A 24,429-nucleotide genomic window follows, 5' to 3' on the forward strand; every position below is an offset into this window, starting at 1 on the left:
CTGTATGATGATTGGCCAAAGCATGCACCTGATCTGCATGCTTTGGCCAATCACAGTGTGCTCTGCTGAGAGAGCCATAATTGGCCAAAGGCAGGGTGCCTTTGGTCAATCATGGCTCAGGGGGACTAAGTCCATGCCCCACACTATATAAGGCTGCGTACATAGCGGCCTTGTGTAGTGTTGTTGGAGTGGACAGAGAGATAGCTTGAGTTAGATTAAGCAGGCAGGTTATTCAGTTAGTGGTAGTGTATTTTATATATATATATATATATATATATATACACACACACACAGTCAGTCTAGCATATATATATATATATATATATATATATATATATATATATATATATATATACTCGGCATTTAGCATAGACTTTATATTCAGTGTTTACTCTATATTCAGTCACTGTCCCCAAACGATGGGTGAGAATGCTGCTCCGGTACTTGCTTCAGTTACTCACTGTGGTCCCTGATAATTGGTCCCTTACTGGCGACAGCTTCCCCTCTACCTCCGACCATGACAGGTTCTCTGGCCGGCAGAACCGTCATTTCTGGTTGGACTGCAAGCCACAATCCTAACCCTGCGCTTCTCTTTTGCTTCTGAATAGGCCCTCAGACAGCCTAGCAGCCAGATAGCCCCAGGGTCTGGCCTAGCAGCCCGGGCAGTACAACACACGTCCACTCAGACAGGTGGCACAGAACCCAGATCACCTGACTCCGCCCAAATATATAGGTTCACAACAGAAACTACCCAAATGACCCTGATCAAAAGTTTACATAACCCAGTTCTTAATACTGTGTATTGCCCCCTTTAACATCAATGACAGCTTGAAGTCATTTGTGGTATTTGTGGATGAGGCTCTTTATCTTCTCAGATGGTAACGCTGCCCATTCCTCTTGGCAAAAATCCTCCAGTTCCTGTACATTTTTGGGCTGTCTTGCATGAACTGCACATTTGAGATCTCCCCAGAGTGGCTCAATGATATTGAGGTCAGGAGACTGAAATGGCCACCTCAGAACCTTCATTTTATTCTGCTGTAGCCAATGACAGGTCGACTTGGCCTTGTGTTTTGGATCATTGTCATGTTGGAATGTCCAAATATGTCCCATGCGCAGCACCCTGGCCGATGCATGCAAATGTTCCTCCAGCATTTTTTGATAACACACTGCATTCATCTTGCCATCAATTTTGACCAAATTTCCTGTGCCTTTGTAGCTTACACATCCCCAAAACATCTGCGATCCACCTCCGTGTTTCACAGCAAGAATGGTGTGCCTTTCATCATAGGCCTTGTTAATTCCTCTCCAAATGAAGCGTTTATGGTTTTGGCCAAAAAGCTTAATTTTGGTCTCATCACTACAAATGACTTTGTGCCAGAAAGTTTGAGGCTTGTCTCTGTGCTGTTTGGCGTATTGTAAGCCGGATACTTTCTGGCATTTGCGTAGTAATGGCTTTCTTCTGGCATCTTGACCATGCAGTCCATCTTTCTTCAAGTGCCTCCTTATTGTGCATCTTGAAACAGCCACACCACATGTTTTCAGAGAGTCCTGTATTTCACCTGAAGTTATTTGTGGGTTTTTCTTTGCATCCTGAACAATTTTCCTGGCAGTTGTGGCTGAAATCTTAGTTGGTCTACCTGACCGTGGTTTGGTTTCAACAGAACCCCCCATTTTCCACTTCTTTATTAGAGTTTGAACACTGCTGATGGGCATTCTCAATTCCTTGAATATATTTTTATATCCCTTTCCTGTTTTATACAGTTCAACTACCTTTTCCCGCAGATCCTTTGACAATTCTTTTGCTTTCCCCATGACTCAGAATCCAGAAACGTCAGTGCAGCACTGGATGAAAGATGCAAGGTTCTGTCAGGAGTCCAGAAACTCATTGACCATTTATACACACACACTAATTACAAGCAAACAGGTCACAGGTGAGGATGGTTACCTTTAATGACCATTCAAACCCCTTTGTGTCAACCTGTGTGCATGTTATCAGGCCAAAATCACCAGTGTATGTAAACTTTTGATCAGGGTCATTTGGATAGTTTCTGTTGTGATTATGATTTAAAACACAGTTGATTGATAATAAATGGCTTCAGCCAAACACTAACCACAAGTGAAAGAAAAGTTTTTGTGTTATGATTCATTTTCTCTGAAAAATGGGCAAGAAATCATACATAAATTCTGCCAGGGTATGTAAACGTATATATATATATATATATATATATATATATATATATATATATATATATATATATATATATATATATATATATATATATATATATATACTCTGCATCCAGTGTAGCCTATATCTACAGTGTATTTGGTGGTGTACTGTTTCTAATGCACTTCAGGCCATGTACACAGTATATAATACAGTGTAGTGTGGTGTTGCAAAACAAAATATACATCATGTCCGGAAGGCCACCAAGGAGAGGCAGATGCTCACAGGCCACTAAAAGGGGGAAAGCAGCCTCTGTGTCTACAGTCAAAAGTGGTGGTCGTGGACATGGTGCATACTCTGCAGGTGGACATGGTGCATCCTCTGCAGGTGGCCGTGGGCCACGCTTGTCCTTTTTTTCTGCTGCTGGTCCTGTTAATGAGCCACAACATGCAGAAGAGTTGGTGGAGTGGATAACGGAGCCGTCCTCATCCTTCGTCACCCAGGCTCAGAGTAGTCTGCCTTCCAACACAGCTGCCAAAGCGGCCTATTCCACTGGCTCCTTATCCACAGTCACTCCTTCTATAGCCCCACCATCATGCACGGAGGAATCCCCAGAATTATTTGATCACAGTTTTATGCTGCTGAAGTATGCGCAGCGATTTGAAGGCTCTGATGTTGGTTCAAAGGTTGAGGAAGGGAGTAACGTGAGCCTTAAGAGAGGGGTTGCCACAGAAGGACAAGAAACTGGCAGTCATGTTCCCCCAGCTGCAGCATACTGGCAAGTTTGCTCCAGTGATGAGGAGGGAGGGGATGATGAGGTCACTGACTGTCCTTGGGTGCCTGAGAGAAGAGAGGAGGAGGCACAACTCCAACGAGGCAGGATGTCTTCTGGGGGGCAGCTTAAGGGCAGCTACCCTATTGCATCACACTGCAGAGCTCCACAGGTGCAGGGCGCTGCTGACTCCCCGCTGACTTTTAAAAGTTCCTTGGTGTGGGCCTTTTTCGACACGTGTGCAGCAGATCGCACCGTTGCTGTTTGTAAATGTCTGAAGCAGATCAAGCGTGGCCAGAACAGCAGCTGCTTGGGCACCACATGCTTGACCAGACATATGACGACCTGCCATGCAGACCATTGGCAACAGCACTTGAAAGACCCACATCATAGAAAAAGGCGAACTTCTCCTTGCTCCTATGGATCTCCAACCCTACTATACCTCCAGTCCTCTCAAAAACCTGCACTGAGAGTAATAAAGGTATAGCAATAGGTGTCCCAAGTACTTGCAGCTAATCTGCTAGCAGTACACCACCAATTGATTTTAGCAGGCAAATTTCCCTACCCCAGTTGCTGAACTGTCCACATGCTCAGCGTCTAAATACTAGTTTGGCCAAATTCCTAGCACTGCAACTGCTGCCTTTTCAGCTGGTAGACTCTGCCCCCTTTCGTGAATTTGTGGAATGTGCTGTACCTCAATGGCAAGTTCCAAAACGCCATTTCTTTTCATGGAAGGCCACTCCGGCTCTCTACTGGCATGTGGAAGGCAATGTTTTGGCCTCGTTGGACAGGGCAGTCAGCAGTAAGGTTCATATTACCGCTGACTCATGGTCCAGCAGGCATGGGCAGGGACGTTACCTTTCCTTCACGGGGCACTGAGTAACTCTGCTGGCAGCTAAGAAGGATGCAGGACAGGGTTCAGTGTTGTTGGAGCTTGTTCCGCCACAACGCCTCCAAAATGCTAGTGGTGATTCTGCCACAGCTCTCTCCTCCACCCCCTCCTCTTCTTCTTCCTCTATGGCCTCTTCTGCAGATTTGTCCTCTGAACCAGCAGTGCTCCGTAAGCATTCAAGGGGCTACGCAAGCAGTCAGGCTAAAAGATACCATGCGGTGCTTGAGTTGGTCTGACTAGGGGACAGGAGCCACACTGGGGCAGAGATTCTTTCAGCTCTGCATGGGCAGGTTCAGTGGTGGCTGACGCCATGCCAGCTTCAGCCAGGAATGAATGTATGCAACAATGGCACCAACCTTCTCTCCGTGCTCCAAGAGGGACACTTGACCCATGTTCTATGTTTGGCACATGTTCTGAATTTGGTGGTTCAGCGGTTCTTGACCAGGTACCCAGGCTTACAAGGTCTCCTGAGGCAGGCCAGAAAAGTCTGTGGTCATTTCCACCAGTCATACAATGCCAGTGCTCGGCTGGCTGACATTCAAAGGGAATGCAACCTGCCCACCAATTGCCATTTATGACATGCCCACCCGGTGGAACACAACGTTGGCAATGCTGCAGCGGCTGTACACACAGCAGAGGGCCTGTGTGAGTATGGCACCAGAACAGGGTCAGGGGAGCTTGGCTTCTTTTCGCCACGCCAGTGGCTACTGATCAAGGATGTATGCAATGTCCTGTCACCATTTGAGGAGGCCACAAGGATGGTGAGCAGCGACAATGCATGCATCAGTGACACTGTCCCTCTAGTCTTCCTGCTGGAGCACACGCTTCGTGGAATCATGGACAGGGCACTTGAGGCAGAACAGTGGGAGGAAGAGGAGGACTTCCTTTCCTCTCAAGGCCCCCTTTATCTAGATAGCAATACTGCGGTCCCGCCAAACACACAAGAAGAAGAGGAGGAGGATTGTGTCGGCATGGATGTAGAGGATAACACTCAGCAGCAGTCTTCAAGGAATGGCTTTCAGTCCCCAGAAACTAAAGGAGTTGTACATGGCTGGGAGGAGGTAGTTAGGGATAATGTGATCCTTAGTGACCCAGAGGACTCAGAATTCAATGCTTCCGCAAACTTATGCTGCATGGCCTCCCTGTTTGTGCAAAGCCTGCGAAAGGACCCTAGGATTCGTGGTATCAAGGAGAGGGAACCTTACTGGCTGGCAACCCTTCTTGATCCACGTTACAAGGGTAAAGTTGCAGAACTCATCCTGCCTTCGCAGAGGGGGCAGTGGATGAAACATCTTCAGGAGGCCTTGAAGAAAGGTTTGTGTAACGCATTTCCAGACCCTGGGAGGTTACCATTTCCTGGTGCTGGACAATGTGTTTCTGAGGCTTCGTTCACTCATAGGGAGAGCGGTGGAGAAGGTGGCCGGCTGACAGTTCCCTTTAAACAATTTTTCAGTCCTCAGCACCAAGGTCTGATTGGTTCAAGCAACCATCGTCAGCGTCTGCTTTACATGGTGCAGGAAAATCTAGGGGCAAGAGCAGACTTTTTCCTTTACAAATGTCATTTTGCTGTGGTACTGTTATAAACATGGGAAAGATGCGCTACTTTACAGGCAGACTAAGGAGACCCCCCAGACACGATATTTAAAGGAATACTTAATTTTTATTCTTTCACTTTAAGCATTATTAAAATCACTGCTCCCGAAAAAACAGCAGTTTTTAAAATTTTTTTTTGCATTGATACATGTCCCCTGGGGCAGGACCCGGGTCCCCAAACACTTTTTATGGCTATAACTTGCATATAAACCTTTAAAATGAGCACTTTTGATTTTTCATGTTCGCATCCCAAAGACTTTAACGCTGTTCGCATGTTCTGCTACGAACCAAACCGGGAGGTGTTTGGCTCATCCCTATCAGTCATAGCAGTGGGGGATGTGGTGACACAAACATATCTGTGTGTCCTTTTTTATCTTATTGAAAAAAAGACAAGAGGATTGCTCAGAGCTGGATTAACTCTTCGTGGCAAGACTGGGCACAGATGAATTGACATCCTCTACTGTACCATGTAGAAGTCTTTATTAAAAATGTTTTTTTTTCAGGTTTACATCCACTTTAAAGAGGGCAATTGCCCTCACTTTCTGTTGTGTCTCCAAGACAGCAACAGGTTCCTATTCCAACACAGATAGCAAGAAATATCGTGATAGGGGTTTAACTGTTCTCTACTCTATCCAAACAAAAAAGTTTTGGCTATATACACACACACACACATATATATATATATATATATATATATATATATATATATATATATATATATATATATATATAAAACATAGGTTTTCGAGTTATGTGATTACACTTTCAACTTTTTTTCAGCTTTCTTTCCAATATGACATTTCTTGATGTCTGTACTGATGCCTCCAGATTAACTGTACCAAAATTATCATGATTAAAAACCATATGGCTTCCTTTCATTCCATTTTCCGCCTCAATTGCAATTTGATTCCAAAATATCTACATGCACAATAAGGGTTAATCTGACATAGCCATCCTCAGTTTACTGGCAAATACAAAAATATAAAGTGAAGGGGTGGTTGAATCCCTGAAAAAACCCAATCTGTCTTGACTTTTAAGTCTTCCACCCCCTCCTTTCCTCTTCATTCAGCATGAGCTTTCATTTATTTACTTTCACACATTAACTGGACCGGCAATGCCAAATCTGGAGATTGGCATAGAGTCAAATTTCTGCAGCTTCCACAGGACACAGAATAAAGGCCTCACTGGTAGCCATATTGTATTTTGTTTGAGGGATGAATGCACAGTGGGCTGATGAGCCAGCCAATAAAAGCACTCTGGAGTGCCTCCACATATGTGTCAGAGGATCCCCCGATACCCAACGCCTTTGTGTTTTTGAGGCAGCATAACTCTAGGAGATAATACTAATGAACACAAAAGGGTCAGCTCTGTTTTTGTGCCATTTGTATTTTGAAGGTTAAAGTACAAATGAACATATTCATGAAAACATAATTCAGCGTTTTGATAATAGTTCTAAAAAAATGCCTAAAATCTTATTATCTTTCCAACAAAACGCTGGACTAAGGACTAAGAGGACTATAGGCGTAGGACTTTAGGCAGCTTACAAAGGAGGGGACCATAGGGAGGACTTCAGTAGTGTGTTGATACCAATTTATTATCCAATCAGATGTATTAAGATAACATAGGAAGCTCCAATAGTGATGCCACTACTATAACTAATATTTCAATTAATTGACACTGTGGAGCTTAGCTTCTAGTTGCTCTTATTTTTTGGCCAAAGTTTCTGTTCCTGGGCAGCTGTAGTTACAGTACAGGCTCTCCTCACTTAACGACCAGGTTCCGTTCCAACGACCAGGTCGTTAAACGAATTGGTCATTATACGAGGAGCCACAAGTAATCAATATTTTAAGCATTCTTAACTACTGTACTGTACTGTGAAAAAAAGGTCTAAACACAAAACTTCAGCTCAAAATCGTTGTTTTAATTTGCATAAGTACAGAACACAAACAAAAATTCTGTACTGTACGATACAATGATGTAAAACGCGTTGTTTGGGTGGGGAGAGCTGGTCTTAAAGCGGAGTTCCACACAAAAATGGAACTTCCGCTTTTCAGAACCCTCCCCCCCTCCGGTGTCACATTTGGCACCTTTCAGGGGGGTGCAGATACCTGTCTAAGACAGGTATCTGCACCCACTTCCGGCATAGACTCCCATGGGAGTCTATGCCTCTTCCCGTCCCCACCGCGCTGTCTGCTGGGAACACACAGCTCCCAGGAGAGAGCGGGGACCACTAGGGACGCACAGCGCGACTCGTGCATGCACAGTAGGGAACTGGGAAGTGAAGCCGCAACGCTTCACTTCCTGATTCCCTCACCTAGGATGGCAGCGGCAGCTGCCGAGAACCGAGCGGGTTCTCGGCGTCCCCTGCCGACATCGCTGGACCCTGGGACAGGTAAGTGGCCATGTATTAAAAGTCAGCAGCTGCAGTATTTGTAGCTGCTGGCTTTTAATATTTTTTTTTTTTTGGCGGTGTGGGTGAACCCCCGCTTTAAGTCCGAGCGGTTGTTATTCAGTTGCCGACCAGCCGCCGCAGTTATACTGTGGCAAGTTGGCTTGGCTTCTCGAAATTACGTACTGGTACATCGGTTCATGCACTGGCTTTTGTGGGTGCGCGCCCACTGATGTCCGCTGGCCACCTGAGATTGTGTGAAAGAGAGGCAGAAGGGGGATATGCCTTTGTAAACAAGGCGGATCCCCGTTCTGACAAGGGAGGAGTGAGAGAAAGATCAGCTGTTCCTAGTGATCAGGAACAGCAATCTCTCCCTACTCCCAGTGAGCCCATCCCCCTGACAGTTAGAAAACACCTCCCCAGGGAACACTTAACCCTTTGATCACCACTAGTGTTAACCCCCTTCCCTGCCAGTGCCATTTATACAGTGATCAGTGCATTTTTACAGCACTGATCACTGTATTGATGTCACTGGTCACCAAGAAGTGTCACTTAGGGTCAGATTGTCGAAGTCCTGCTAAAAATCGCAGATCGCCGCCATTACTAGAAAAAACAATAATAAAAAAAGTCTCTAAATCTTTCCCCTGTTTTGTCGACGCTATAACTTTTGGGCAAACCAATTGTAATACGCTTATTGCAATTTTTTTTTTTTTTACAAAAAATATCAGAAAGTAAAAAATATTGTTTTTTTTGTTTTTTTTTCAAAATTGTCGGTCTTTTTTGTTTATAGCGCAATTTGTGGGAAAAAAAGGATATCAATTTTGTTTGGGTACAGCGTCGCATGACAGCGCAATTATCAGTTAAACTAACGCAGTGCCGTATCGCAAAAAATGGCTTGGTCAGGAAGTGGGTAAATCCTTCCGGGGCTGAAGTGGTTAAACAGTTAAGTAGTTAAACGAGGAGTATCTGTATATGCAAAAGTTATTTCCCGTGCATTCTTATTAGTCTTTAATGAGAAGGACAGCATCACTGACCAACAAGAAGACACAAGAGACAGGCCAAAAAGTCGAGGTTTGCATGTAACTTCAGCTGCCTATATCTCTTGATCAGCTAATAATTTTGATGTGACCAATTCACTGCAGTTTCTCTCTTAAAAAACTATTTTCCATCGTATGTGCACTTTGAATTGTCCAGGTTTGTGACAGTTAAAAGCTTAAACAACCAAAAGTGTTTACATTTTTCTTTACATTACACGAAGGTCTACTCTAGTAAATCAAAGTGGTGATACTGCTTATAGCAACAAACACTTGCTTTTCATTTTTTACATTTTTTAAATTTGCTATGCCAAGTAAAACTGTTTTTAAGGAAGTCTTGAAACTCAAGAACAAAATAATATATCACAGCTTTTCAGTCCTTGAGTGTGGAGAAGGAATTTTTTCCCTTTTATTCTCACCTAGTATATAATTCATAAAGGAGGAGCACACAACACCTCATCTTATTATTTCTGTATCATTGTGGGAGGTGTTCTAAAGTCCACAGAAATGAATTGGGAGGGTCATTGCAGCACAGGCAGAAGGAAAAGGAATTTAGGAGCTTGCTGATATTTTGTGCAGAGCAATGGGTATTTTTGCGCTTATCTAACAGAAAACAAAACACTTTCAATTTGAATTCTGTGTGGATTTCGCACCACGTCCAAATCACACCATGTTCATGCGAACCGCTGCGGATTTGTATGTTAAGGACACCCCTGAAATCGGTTCGCAAAATGCAGTGTGATTAGCAGAATCAGATTGCATAGGTGTGAGCACCAGATCCTATTCTGGTGCGGTCAAAAAAGGGTCCTACGCGTTTAGTGCGGAATCGGTGCGTTTTCAGCCATACAGAATGGCTCAAATTGCACTGCTGAAGAATCGCATGTGATTTGTACAGGAATGCGCTGCGATTCCTGTTCAAAATCGCATGTGGTTCCCGCACCACATAGTGTGAACGGGACTCAATAGCATATTTAACAGATATAAAAGCACAAATAACAGAAATTAATTGACACTATTGGGTTTACATACACCTTAAGTCAGTGGTTCTCAACACTTCTAGTGCCGTGACCCCTTGATAGAATTTCCCAAGTTGTGCGGACCCCTAATAGTAAAATTATTTTCGGAGCGCGGGTGGTCAGCACCCAAGGCTCGATAAGTAATTTGCGCCCCTAACCCATGGACATTTAGCGCTCCCTGAGTCCCTTCCACTCGTACAATAATAAAAACCTCTTATGGTACATTTTAGGATGTACCACTCTTTATTCTCCCTTCTTTGCCTTTCATCTCTCCCTAGCCTAATTTCTTGTTTTTTTTTTTCCCCATCCCTCTCTCTAGCCATCTTTCTTGTTCTTTCTCTTATTCTTTCTCTCCCTTTTCTTTGTTCCTGACCTGAGAAGTGTAGTGGGGACTTTTAATGGCAGCTCTAATCACAGGTAGTGCTACTTACTGTGTCTCCAACTTCACTGTGTCTCTGACTTTGTGGTGTCTCGCAGCAGTGACACCTATGCCAAATCAGGAGATAGGGTCTCCTCCAGCCCCTCCCACTTTACATTCCTCACCAGTCAGCTGACCTCTAGTCTCTGCCCCCCGGCCATGCCGTGAACTGAATGGGCGGCTGCGAAGAGGCTGAGTGGGCGGCTGTGGGCTCCAGGGACAGCCCTGCTGGGCAGCCGCGAAAAGGCTGGGAGAGCGGTGCGGGCTTCAGGAACAGCCCAGGACTCTGTGACCCCTGGCAAATCATCATTCGATTCGACCCCCAGGTTGAGAACCACTGCCTTAAGTGATTGTTTGTGCTGACTATTATAGGTGCCTATAAATGCATAAAATATATTTGAGCATAAAGTAATTATGATTTGGATTTTGTTGTCTTTGAAAGCCATGTCTGTGGAAAGCACAGAAAATGTATATAATGACTCTTCTCTATTTCAGAACGATGAAAGATAAGCTGATCAATCACCAACTGGCTTATAGTTTTTTAAGAGGCTCCTCTAGCAGAGACCCAGGCTCCGCCCCCCACCCATGCTGTGGAATCTCACTTGTTAACCTGGCCATTCATGGATTGAAATTTGTCTGGTTCAGCAGGGACTGCCCGAATTTCAATCCACGTATGATCGGGATGGTACACAAGTTGATCTGCCATCAGAATACAATATCACAGCGGGAAGGATTCACCCATCCACCTCGAACCCGCTGATTGAAAAAAAAAAGATCAGTGTAAGGGCTAACTTATGCTGCATCTTCTGCACATGTAGACATAAGGCAAATCACCATTAGATAAAGCAAATCACAAGGGCCACAGAAGGCAGGAGGAGCTGGAAACTCGGGTGAACAGACCCTACAGGTGTACTTCCAGGGAGATATGAGAGATCCAAACAGCTAACCTTGATCCAAAATGAAAACATCATTGTTTATATGGTATTACATGTTATGATTTATGGTAGTATTTTTATATTTGGATATTGTTATTTATTGATTTGAGCAGCGCAACACTTTTTTGAGATTTCTTATTTTTCATGTAGAAACACATTGGGGTTGAAAATCTGGTGCTGCTCTGCATAGAAACCATTTATGCCTCATGTACACTGCTGCTGCTAAATGGACGTTTAGGATCAGTTGGGCGTATCTTTCAACTGCTCCTGAACGCTCCTCTATGTTATCTTATCTGTCCAGGTACACAGGGTCATTTACAGTCGTTTCTAGGCTGTTGAGCCATTTCAAGCGCCAAACCCGTCTAAATACGGTAACTTGCGTTTCGTTTACAGGTGTTTTTCATTTTTGGCTATTTGAAAAAAAAAAAAAAAAAAAATATATATATATATATATATATATATATATATATATATATATATATATATATATAATTTTTTTTTTTTTTTTCAAATAGGCAAAAATGAAAAACACCTGTAAATGAAGCGCGGCTAAACGCAAGTTACCGCGTTTAGACGGATATATATATATATATATATATATATATATATACACATACATACACAGTGGAACCTCGGATTACGAGCATAATCAGTTCCAGCATATCAAAGTTTTCCCATGGAAGTCAATGGAAACGAAAATAATTTGTTCCGCATTGACTTCAATGGGATGCAATACTGCATGCGGCCAGAGGTGGGGGGCGCCCGAGACCCTCAGTAACGGCCGAAAAGGCCCAAGCACACTTTGGCTGACGTCAGCAAACCTCGTTCACGAGGTTTGCCGAGGTCAGCCGAACTGTCCTCGGGCCTTTCCATGCATTTCCGAACGCCGACGATCGGCGCTGTTCGGCTCCGGCGCCCCCCACCTCAGGCCAAAAGCGATACTGCACACCGCTTTTGGCCTGAATCCTGCTTGTTTTGCGAGACAACACTGGCAAACCGAGTTAGGATTTTTAGAAATACAGTGCTCATTTTGCGTAACGCTCGTTAACTGCGTTACTTGCAAACTGAGGTTCCACTATATATATATATATATATATATATATATATATATATATTTTAAACACTTCTAAACGCAAATGCGGTAAAACATTTCTAAGTGGCAAAACGGATGTTCTAAACATCAGTCACTATCTGTCAAGTTAAATCGTTCAGGAGAGGTTGTAAAAACATCCCATGTACATGAAGCCTTAAAGCTTCAGCTTGTCCAATTTAACTTTGACAAAAAAATTGGAAGCTGGTTGATTTCTATACAGAGCTGCACCACATTTTGCACTCTACAATTTTAGTAAATCAGCCCCATTCTTTGTTTGCTGCAGCTCAGAGATTTTTTGTGTTTTTTTTGTGTTTGATTTCATTTTGTTGATTTTGAGGTTAGGTTGTGGTAAGGCACGGGGGTTTTTATTTACATCATTTTGGAGTTGACTGACCCTTTTCTATACATTTATATGAGAGAAGTGGCATGCCATGTAACATCACTAGGCTGAAAATTGAGAAAAAAGACAACAGTATACTTCCAACTATCCTGGATCTGTTGTTATGCCAAAAAAACGGCCCCTCATTAGTTTTGTTTAGCTTTTTTTTTTTTTTTTACAGAAAGAAAAAACTGAAAAAATAGCACAAATAAAAAGAACATTATTAAAATAAATAAGCTACCCAAAATAAACCTGAAAGAATGCACCCTATAAATAAAGAAAAGAAAATAGATTTTGTCCGAAAATCAATTTAGCCAAAATCACTACACTAATCCCTATTGACAATATTTATAGTCGGGTTTGGGTAAGTAAAACAAGAAAGTGGTCTTTGTAAATGAGGTGTTACCTACAAGTTCTATCAATGGAAATCTACCGTGAACATACGTCTGTGTATACAAATGATACTACTCAATGTACCTAGTTCTATTTTTCTTAATTCTGTCTGATGTATTTTTCAATTCTGAGAAGTCTAAGACACAATGCTTGTCTAGGAACGGTGGATCACCAGACACCTCAACATCTTCTGTCTTCTATCCTTAACAGTTTGAACTTAACAGATTTTTTTTTATCAATCTATAAATTTTTTAAAATGAGCAACCATAGAAAGCCCCTTCCCCCTAATCTCTGACTGCCGAGCTTCCCAGTTTAAAACTATTGATTTCATGACAACTTCGACTGGCTGGTCAGATGATTGCCAAGCCTTCCCTGAGTACGAATTCCCCAAAGCCAGCCTATTGAGATGTGCGTCTGCTTGAGTCCTGCCTGGCTAATCTGATTTGACAACATGCAAGGAAATTCCATGTTCCTTTTTGGTGCTTTAATGCACTTTACTGAAGGCGGAAAAAAGAAAACATTTCTAATGATTAGCAGTCAGGAAATGTGAACAAGATTTACTCAGTGAACGTATTTTGTAATTATAGAAAGAAATGCCTTTGTGATCCCAATGTCCTTCTGTTTTTTGGGAGAAAAAAATTGCCATTTTCTAAAATACAATACATTTTTTTTAAATAACCAAATATAATTCATTTATGGGGTAAAAAAACATAACTATATGTAGGGGAGAGAGCCTCGTGCTCCACCATACATGGGTAAAGCTGGCCACACGCATTAAGATTTCTTTTGTTTAGCCCCATGGGATGAGCAAGAGAAATCACTTTATTCCAACAACCACGCTAAACAGTGTGAATGGAAAATCTACCTTATTCTATCTTGACAGCTGGCACCCGCGGCTGTCAGAGTACCCAAATAGTGCCTACATCTGATTGGATGTGGGCCTGTTTGGATGAGGATTTTTTGCCTTGCTCCTTCAACAAAAGCTGTTTGAAAAATTGACATTTTGTTTCCTTTGAGGAAGTTCATCATCGCATTAACTGGTTCTTTATCAATGAGAAACTGACCAGCATCCTGCTAGACATGCAAATAAATTCTCCCGTAGATACAATATGGCCGTCTGTCACTGTCTATGGAGAACTCAAACTCATAGTAGTCCAGAAATGGGGTGCTGGTTTTGGGCATTCCTGGCGATCTCTCCCGCTTACCCCATCTCTCTTTACCACCTTCCTACTGTGGATTTCCTTTCTTTCTCTTTCCTTCTTTCTTATTTCCTTGTTGCAGATCATGTTGTTTATTCAGACTTGATGTCTTGACCTGATTATTGTTTCGTGGCCTGTGACAACATTACCTGGCTCATAGACACCTACTCTAATTTTCAGGCTACCAGTTTTGTTTATTAATATGCTATTTATACTGTTGGATGTTTTTACATTCTCGGCAGCTACGTTCTAGCTGTATAAAATCTTCTTGGCAATTTCAAAAAGCTCTCGTATGCCATGTTTTGTACCTTAAATGTTTTCAATAAAAATCTATTGAAAGTGAAAAATTGTCTTTTTTTTGAGCCAGGTGGTGCCAACAGGGCCACCCACTGAACAAGTTTCAACCGATTTAGGGCATAGCTACCTTTGATCTGCATATGGACACCTTTATTCATATAAGGCTTCAGTGGCCAATAGAGTTACTAAGGACTGAAAGTAAGGTGATTAAAGCAGTGAGGGGGGTGCCAGCAATAAAAGGAAAAGCTGCCTTGCTCAACAAGCAAATGTTTGCTTTAGGCTTGCCATATTTTTGTATGAATATTACCATGACAATGCTACAGAAGTAAATTGTTGGAGTAGCCAAAATTACACCGCAACACTAATGTTGTGGTGAGCTGAAGTAAAGAAGAAATAAGGAAGAAAGATATTCTAAAACCAAGTAAGTAACCTCACATCACTTACCCAAAATAACCACATATACCACTGAAATGTAATTCTCCTTCAACCTCCAAATTATTTCTCTACAGTGCCTTAAAAAAGTATTCATACCCCTTCAAATTTTCCACATTTTGTCATTTTACAACCAAAAAATGTAAATGTATTTTATTGGGATTTTATGTGATAGACCAACACAAAGTGGCACATAATTGTCAAGTGGAAGGAAAGTGATAAATGGTTTTCAAAATGTTTTACAAATAAATATCTGAAAAGTGTGGTGTGCATTTGTATTCAGCCCCCCTGAATCAATACTTTTTGGGGATGTCTCTACCAGCTTTGCACATCTAGAGAGTGACATTTTTGCCCATTCTTCTTTGCAAAATAGCTCAAGCTCTGTCAGATTGGACAGAAAGCATCTGTAAACAGCAATTTTCAAGTCTTGCCACAGATTCTGAATTGAATTTAGGTCTGGACTTTGACTGGGCCATTCTGACACATGAATATGCTTTGATCTAAACCATTCCATTGTAGCTCTGGCTGTATGTTTAGGGTCGTTGTCCTGCTGGAAGGTGAACCTCCGCCCCAGTCTCAAGTCTTTTGCAGTCTCTAACAGGTTTTCTTCTAAGATTGCCCTATATTTGGCTCCATCCATCTTCCCATCAACTCTGATCAGCTTCCCTGTCCCTGCTGAAGAAAAGCATCCCCACAACATTATGCTGCCACCACCATGTTTCACGGTGGGGATGGTGTGTTCAGGGTCATGTGCAGCGTTAGTTTTCTCTCATACATACGTTTTGCTTTTAGGACAAAAAGTTACATTTTGGTCTCACCTGACCAGAGCACCTTCTTCCACGTGTTTGCTATGTCCCCCACATGGCTTCTCGCAAACTGCAAATGGGATTTCTTATGGCTTTCTTTCAACAATGGTTTTCTTTTTGCCACTCTTCCATAAAGGCCAGATTTGTGGAGTGCGCGACCAGTAGTTGTCCTGTAGACAGATTTCCCCCCTGAGCTGTGGATCTCTGCAGCTCCTCCAGAGTTACCATGGGCCTCTTGGCTGCGTCTCTGATTAATGCTCTCCTTGCCCGGCCTGTCAGTTTAGGTGGACGGCCAGGATCTTGGTAGGTTTGCAGTTGTGCCATACTCTCCATTTTTGGATGATGGATTGAACAGTACTCCGTGAGATGTTCAAAGCTTTGGATTTTTTTTTATAACCTAACCCTGCTTTAAACTTCTCCACAACGTTATCCCTGACCTGTCTGGTGTGTTCCTTGGCCTTCATGATAATGTTTGTTCACTAAGTTTCTCTAACAAGCCTCTGAGGGCTTCACAGACCAGCTGAATTTATACTGAGATTAAATTGCACACAGGTGGACTCTATTGACTAATTAGGTGACTTCTAAAGGCAATTGGTTCCATTAGATTTTAGTTAGGGGTATCAGAGTAAAGAGGGCTCAATACAAATGCATGCCACACTTTTCAGATATTTATTTGTAAAACAATTTTGAAAACCATTTATCATTTTCCTTCTACTTTACAATTATGTGCCACTTTGTGGTGGTCTATCACATAAAATCCCAATAAAATACATTTAAGTTTTTGATTGTAACATGACAAAATGTGGAAAATGTCAAGGGGTATGAATACTTTTTCAAGGCACTGAACATGCCTATCTCTATGCTGTCCATTCCATCCACATTTTCATTAGAAAGTAACAAGGTTAACGAGCGTTTCGCAATACGAGCAATTTTTTTTTTAAAATCCTGACTCGGTTTGCAAGTGTTGTTTCGCAAAACGAGCAGGATTCAAGCCTCTGCAGTGTGCAGTGCTGCATTTGGGCAGAGGTGCGGGGGCGCGGGTGACACTTGGAACGGTTCAGAGCCATTCGGAAATACTGGGAAATACTCAGTTTGAGTGTTTCCGAGCCTTTCCGGGGGTTTCCGAGCGCAGCCGAGCGGTCTCTGAGTATTTCCGAGTCTCTCTGGCACCCCCCACACCTCTGGCCACATGCGGTATTGCATGCAATAGAAATTGTGTGAATGCATCAATGCAGTGCATGTTATCTTGCAGAGCTTGGATTAATTGAACGAGTTTACCAAAAATGTAAATACTGCAGAATATACACCCTAATGCTACATAACTAAGCTCCATTTCAGGCTGAATAAACTACATTTTTAATGCATCTTAAATAGAAAACTATCTTTAGAAAGATTTTTACTCCAAAAGCATAATTTTATTAAAATAAATTTGATAAAAAATTTAAAAAATCTGATTTAAACAAAAACAAATCAGTTTTTTTTTTTAAAATCATTGATTTTTATCCACCCTGCAGAAAACACAGTGCAGCATCCAGATAGGTTTGAACGTAGCCCCCCCCTAGAATGCACAATGTGAAGCCATCTTTCAGACATACAATGGTTGTCGCTGTGGTTTGCAACTGTCAATACTCAGTCGTACTGTGCTCAGCCCTGGATGCACCTCGTACCCTGTATATAACGGTTCACTTATGTTCACAGCTGAACCTAGTGTTGAGTACTCACAGTTGTATCTTCCAGAAAGAGCTACCATCTGGAGGATGTGCTCAGAGCCCTAAGTGAAGGAATGATCACTCAGGGCACAATAGTAAATTCCATGAACACATGCTACAGCACAGTTCAAGCACAAGAAAGGGACAGGTGACCAGAACTCCATGTACACTTTAGGCACCATAGCTATCTCCTGGATGTGCAGACAAATTAACTCACCATGATAGTCTTTGTATAATGGATTGGATTCCCTCTCTGAGCCGATAAATGATTCAAGGCCAACGACTGTATCTGACAAGTTTCTTACACGCACTGTAATTGCTTTATTCTGTAAAACAAGCAAAACAAAATAAACATTGAGGAGGATGTAATTAGTGTTTGCAGGATAAATCTGTGTCTTATCAATGAGCTGCCAAATAGGCAGAAATAAATCCACACTATAAAGCTTCCCAATGTGCAGTGATTATATAGAGAGACTTGTAGAGGAGAACACATAAGGCATAATAAGAGGAAACTATTCTCTGTATTCTACTGCCTTAAAGTCCATCTCTAGGCAAATGACCTTCCTTCCACCTACCTCTAACCTATACTGCATTTTCTTTTTCTTACTTTGTAAAGAAAGATGTACTGATTAACACTGCAGATGTGCCCATGCCACCTGGTCTTAGACAGTTCCCTAATGCTCATGCCATCAATGCAGAATCCGCTTCAGGATCCTGAAAGAACCTTGCTGCTGGACAGCCAATTAGAAGTGCCACATTATTATTATTATTACACAGGATTTATATAGCGCCAACTTGAAGGTAGACAGTACAAATACAATAGGAATCAGAGGGCCCTGCTCCTTACAGCTTACAATCTAAGAGGGAAGGTCAAGAGATACAAGAGGTAATAACTGTGGGTGATGTGCTGATTGAGAAGATAAATGTACAGTTGTTAGGTGGGGGCCAGATAGGCTTCTCTGAAGAGATGAGTTTTTAGGGATTGTCTGAAAGTGGATAAGGTAGGAGAAAATCGGACCGATTGGGGTAGAGTATTCCAGAGGATGGGAGAGGCTCTGGAGAAGTCCTGAAGGCGAGCATGGGATGAGGTGACAAGGGAGTTTGAGAGCAGGAGGTCTTGGGAGGAGCGAAGAGAACGATTAGGTTGGTATTTTGAGACTAGGTTAGAGATGTAGCTGGGGGCCAGGTTGTGGATGGCTTTGTAAGTAATAGTTAGTATCTTGAATTTAATTTGGTGACTGAGTGGCAGCCAATGGAGGGATTGGCAGAGGGGTATAGCAGACGCTGAGCGGTTTGTGAGGTGGATGAGCCTGGCAGCAGCGTTCATGATGGACTGAAGTGGGGATAGCATATTTAGAGGTAAGCCAATGAGGAGGGAGTTGCAGTAGTCAAGGCGGGAGATGACCAGGGAGTGGATCAGAAGCTTTGTGGTGACATTGGTTAAGAAGGGGCGTATCTTGGAGTATTATTAACACAGGCAGTGTTGTGGAAACCACAAGAAGGACCCTGCCTCCCATAAATAGATAGAATAAATCTCAAAAAGTGGGATTTTATGGGCAATTAAAGAGAATATATATATATATATATATATATTCTCTTTAATTGCCCATAAAATCCCACCTTTTGAGGTTTTTTTCTATGTATTACCAAGGGATGGTGGCAATTTACCTGTGTGGTCTGGTGAATCATTTAAATTGCCTCCCGTAAATAGTATCCACTTCTGGATCCTGAAAGACTTTGCTGCTGGACAGCCAATGAGAAGTGCCACATCACACAGGCAGCGTTGGGGACACCACAAGAAGGACCCTGCCTCCTGTAAATAGTAGAAGGGACTGGAGCTTCACATTAGGTGAATAAAAAAGGAATTCATTTTTTATCTTTGCCAGAAATCGGGATATGGAGGTCGGGGGAGCATAGAGATCAGCTTAAAACAGAACTTCAGCTATACCTTTTTATTAAAATTTTAAAGCAGCGTTACAATCTCTGTCTAGTATTAGTACTGCCTGCACCCCTATTGGAAAGATTTTACCTCACTTCCTGTAACAAAGACAAGACAGGAAAGTGAGTCTCCCAAAGTGCGGGGAGACTCAGAAGAGGTGTCCACTTTAGAAGATATTTCCTATGTACCTGATTTGTAAAGTTTTGCATTTCCCATTTCTGTCTCTGCGACAATGGTCACTACGTGAAAAGTTGGCATGAATCATCCCCAACAGGGACACAGATATCCATAAAAACCTGACAGGTGTTCTAAATCTACTCTATCCAAAATTAGATAAAAGTGGGCCCTGTCTGTCAAAAGTGGCCCAAATTCGGGAAGCATAATTTTAACTTGTACTCTTAAAAGACTCAAAGACATTACTGTAACTCAGTTTTTTGTATACAGAATTACTTATGATTAATGAAAAGCAAGACTAAAAAAAAGTGATTGGTAAGTGTGTACTGCTCTTGGCCTGTGGTATTGGAAAAAATGGCCACCCCTGTAGTCAGGCAAATATAGCTGGGTTGGTTGAAAGGCCAGATGGAAGGTCTAGGGTGGGTTATTATGTAGGAGGACACACTAGCAACATAGAGGGGAACATTTGCACATACGCATGATCTCCTGGCAGCAGTTAGATGCAGCAGTAAGGGATACCTAAAAAAATTTGATAAGTACTTTTGCTACAATACAGCAGCCATTCTAATAAAATAAATAAGGTTGGCCACACTTTAGTATAAAATTAAAACTGCTAGGCTATAATGTGCTACTAAACCCAGGACCCTTCATTCACTATATCTGGTCTCCCACAGCACATGGAAAAGTAATTATTTTAGCAAATATAAAACTGCTAAAACCTTTTTTCACCAGCAGTTAGAGCAGTCTTGTGAATTGTATCAGTGTCTGGTAAAATCTTGTAGGATGAGTTTTCATTCTGCTCTCATTGTCCTATAAGACTGCAGGACCCCTGACCCTCTGTCTGGACAGTGCTGATCGGCCCCCGTGCTGATCACATGTACCCTCTCAAAAAAAAAAAAATAACTGTCTAGCAATACACACCAAACTGAGCATGCGCAGAGAGACTCCAAAGGCTCTGTCTTATCAGGAGGTGGATTAGGGACAGTGGAAGAATTTATGTCTAATCACTTTTATAAATCAACATGTTAAGATATTGAAAAAAAAAATAAAACATTTTGCAATTCGCAACGCAAAGACATGCAACACAATGCACACATTTGTGTCCATTGATTCACGCTTCTTTTACCTTAAGGCCTCATGCACACTAGACGTTAAAATAACGTTATAAAAACGTCAGTAGCTTTGCAGTGAGTTTTTCAACTTTTTTCAACGATTTTGCAATAGCATTTTTCTGCGTTAGTGTTTTAGCTTTTTTTTTTTTTTTTTTTTTGAAGAAAAAAAAAATATATATATATTTTTTTTCAATGGATCAAAAACACTGGTGAGCAACGTTTTTGAGTGTTTATCAGCGTTAGAGCATTTTTACAGCTGAAAAACATCTCTCAGAACCCACTAGTTTTGGGGTTTTTTTTTTACCGCTCAAAAACGTTACTGCCCAAAAACTGCTGATAACAGCCTATGTGTGCATGGACACATAGGATAACATGATGGAGAGTTTAATGACTGTAGAAAAAAATGTCTACTGCCAAAAACAGCTGCTGTAAAAACGTCCAGTGTGCATGAGGCCCAATACTTGAAAAAATAGCTTCTGCTATTTTTTTAATTCGGGACAAGCAATGCACAAAACATATGTATTATATTTGTATGTTGCAGCCCACTGTAAATAAGCAATGGGGTTCAATCAACTTTGAATGTCAACACACATCTATAGAGGTGTCAGGACACATGATATACCATTTTGTTTATTAATCATTATACAGTATCTTTTTTTTTTGTATAACCAGGATATTTTACGCTTATGTGTTTTCCAGTCCATGTACTGCCAAATAAGAAATGTTTTCCTCTTTCCTGTTCATAGGAAGAACGATCCATAGCTATACCCCTTATGCCTGAGAGGAACAAAACACTACCTAGTAACCTTTAATATTATCCTTGTGATCATACTGGTTTCAAAGCATCACAGAGTGTGCAACTTATCTAGCACTCTGCAGACATAAAGGGCTGCAGCATGCTGTTCACCCAGTGTGCCAGCACTAGCAGGGCGGACAAGCACTTACTGTTAAAATTACTTTCTGGTCCCTGATGTGTGCTTCCAGCACACTATCAATTATTCATGTTTCTGAAAGATTAATAATTAATAGATTTTTATTAATTGCACATAAAAATTGCTTTTAAGACCATCCGTTTAATTTTGAGTTGGTAAAACCTCTTGTCTCCCTGGTTATCATTAGATAACAAGCTGTTCAATTTTTAACATTTCAAATGATTCAGGGGATGGGTAACTTTGTATTTAGGGATTGAGATGCTTTAAAGCATACCTATAGTCTTGACACTTTTCTTAAAAAAAACAGAAGCTCCATAAGCATTGCATACACACAGAGAAAGAGAAAAGGAAAGAGGCAAAATACTATCCAGGAATTTCTGTCCCCAGTCAGGGCCGGTGCCTCCACTAGGCGAAATAGGCAGCCGACTAGGGCACGCTGCCACCTAGGGGGCGCAGCCACGGACCCATGGAGCTGCAGGATACTGCATGAGGGCCCAGGCTGGTAGGGCCCGGACCTTTGACAGCAGGTGTGAGGAGTGGGCCAGTGAAGGTGGCAAGGTGCGGGCAGGATCCTGGATGACATCTTAGCTCCAGCTACTGAGCTATCATCCCCACAGTGCGAGCGGGCAGCCAGCCCAGGAGATGGAGAACGTGGGAGAGCAGCGAGGGTGGGTGGGGCAAACACCGATAGCCCGGGAGGCAGAAGACCTCCGAAGATGCAGAAACAGCACCCCCGGCGCCTGCCAGATCCTGTAGCCCCTGAACGCCTTCAACCTTTTGGCCCGAAGGACAGGCTGACCTGGGACCAGAGAATAAGGGTGGGTGGGAGGCACAAGCAGCCAGGGACCGCTCCACCTTCGAGACCCGCTTAAAGGAGTAGAGCACCTCGGTGACTGCAAAAACGGGTCCTGTCTGCTGCTGGTCATCCTGCTGAATGGTACTGTACTGTATTACACACAGCTTCCAGCAGACAGGTCTGGGGTCTCTCTCTGTCACCCCCCTCCCCTCTCTGTCACCCACCCTCTCCTCTCTCTGTCAACCCCTCCCTGCTTTCTGTCACCCCCCCTCTCTCTGTCACCCCCCTCCTCTCTATCACAACCCCCTCCTCTCTGTCACACCCCCCTCCTCTCTGTCACACCCCCCCCTCTCTCTCACCTCCCTCTCTCTCTCAGGGGGTGTATGAGGATTGCATGGAGTGTGCTGTGAGTATAGGGAATGTATGAGGAATGTATGGAGTGTCCTAGGAGTATATGGGGTGAGGAATGCATGGAGTGTGCTGCCAGTATAAGGGGTGTATGAGGAATGCATGGAGTGTGCTGCGAGTATAGGGGGTGTACGAGGAATGCATGGGATGTGCTAGGAGTATATGGAGTGTATGGGGAATGCATGGAGTGTGCTAGGAGTATATGGGGTGTATGTGAAAGGCATGGAGTGTGCTTAAATTGGATAATTTTCTGCTGTTTTTAAAAATTTCAATTTTTGGGGGGTGCTAGTAGCTGGTCTTCCCTAGGGCACAGAATACTCTAGCACCAGCCCTGTCCCCAATGGTGCAAGTCACATGGCAACCTGTTGGCATTTGGTCAAAAGACCATGCTAAAAAGGGAGATTAAGAGATCAGACAAAGCAAATGATGGTCCAGTACTGCCTAATGGTAAATTTTCAGAACTGAAAATGAACCCTTGCGATTCACACAGTCTGCCCTGCTCAGTGCTTCAGTTTGATCTAGGTATTGCTCTTTTGCACCCCACTCTCTTTTGTCAGTAATCTGGGATTTCCTGGTTGTAATGCAGGAGAGGTATTCTCAAACACACCCACTGCAAACCTCTTCAATAATTAAAACCAATACCAATGTACTCACAAAGGTACACTACAGTGCCTTGAAAAAGTATTCATACCCCTTGAAATTTTCCATATTTTGTCATGATAAATGTTTTTCAACACTTTTTACAAATAAATATGTGAAAAGTGTGGCGTGCATTTGTATTCAGCCCCCCTGAGTCAATGCTTTGTAGTACCAACTTTCGCTGCAATTGAAACTGCAAGTCTTTTTGGGGATGTCTCTACCAGATTTGCACATATAGGAGAACAAAATTTTATTCCATTCTTCTGTGCAAAACAGCTCGAGCTCTGTCAGATTGTATGAAGAGTGTCTGTGAACAGCAATTTTTAAGTCTTGCCACAGATTCTTAATTGGATTTAGGTCTGGACTTTGGCTGGGCCATTCTAACACATGACTATGCTTTGATCTAAAGTAAACCATTCTATTGTAGCTCTGGCTGTATGTTTAGGGTCGTTTTTCCTGTTGGAAGGTGAACCTCTGCTCCAGTCTCAAGTCTTTTGCAGACTCCAACAGGTTTTCTTCTAAGATTGCCCTATATTTGGCTCCATCAATCTTCCCATCAACTCTGACCAGCTTCCCTTTCTATACTGAAGAAAAGCATCCACACAACATGATGCTGCCACCACCATGTTTCATGGTGTGTTCAGGGTGGTGTGCAGTGGTAGTTGGTCTGCCGCACATAGCATTTGCTTTTAGGCCAAAAAATAGGATTTTTATAACAGCTTACCTGTAAAATCCTTTTCTTGGGGTACATCACGGGACACAGAGGCTCATAGTAATTACTAAGTGGGTTATATCTCACCTTCAGGTGCTGGACACTGGTATAATCAATTAGACAAGAAGTTTTCTCCCTATATAACCCCTCCCCTACAGGGAGTGCCTCAGTTTTTGTGGCAAAGCAGTAAGTG

At 42.5% G+C, this 24,429-nt stretch overlaps 1 protein-coding gene across 2 annotated transcripts in view; it reads right to left on the bottom strand.

Moving 5' to 3' along the window:
- The window catches only part of ELP4 (elongator acetyltransferase complex subunit 4), a 480,195-nt gene that overhangs the window by 167,174 nt on the left and 288,592 nt on the right, over positions 1-24,429 (bottom strand). For both annotated transcript variants that reach the window (XM_073604507.1, XM_073604508.1), the window contains exon 8: positions 17,742-17,850. In XM_073604507.1, the coding sequence (XP_073460608.1) occupies positions 17,742-17,850 (109 nt within the window). The remainder of the gene's footprint in view (positions 1-17,741; positions 17,851-24,429) is intronic.

The sequence above is a fragment of the Aquarana catesbeiana genome, linkage group LG11 (assembly GCF_042186555.1).
Source record: "Aquarana catesbeiana isolate 2022-GZ linkage group LG11, ASM4218655v1, whole genome shotgun sequence".
In the NCBI taxonomy this organism is placed as follows: domain Eukaryota; kingdom Metazoa; phylum Chordata; class Amphibia; order Anura; family Ranidae; genus Aquarana; species Aquarana catesbeiana.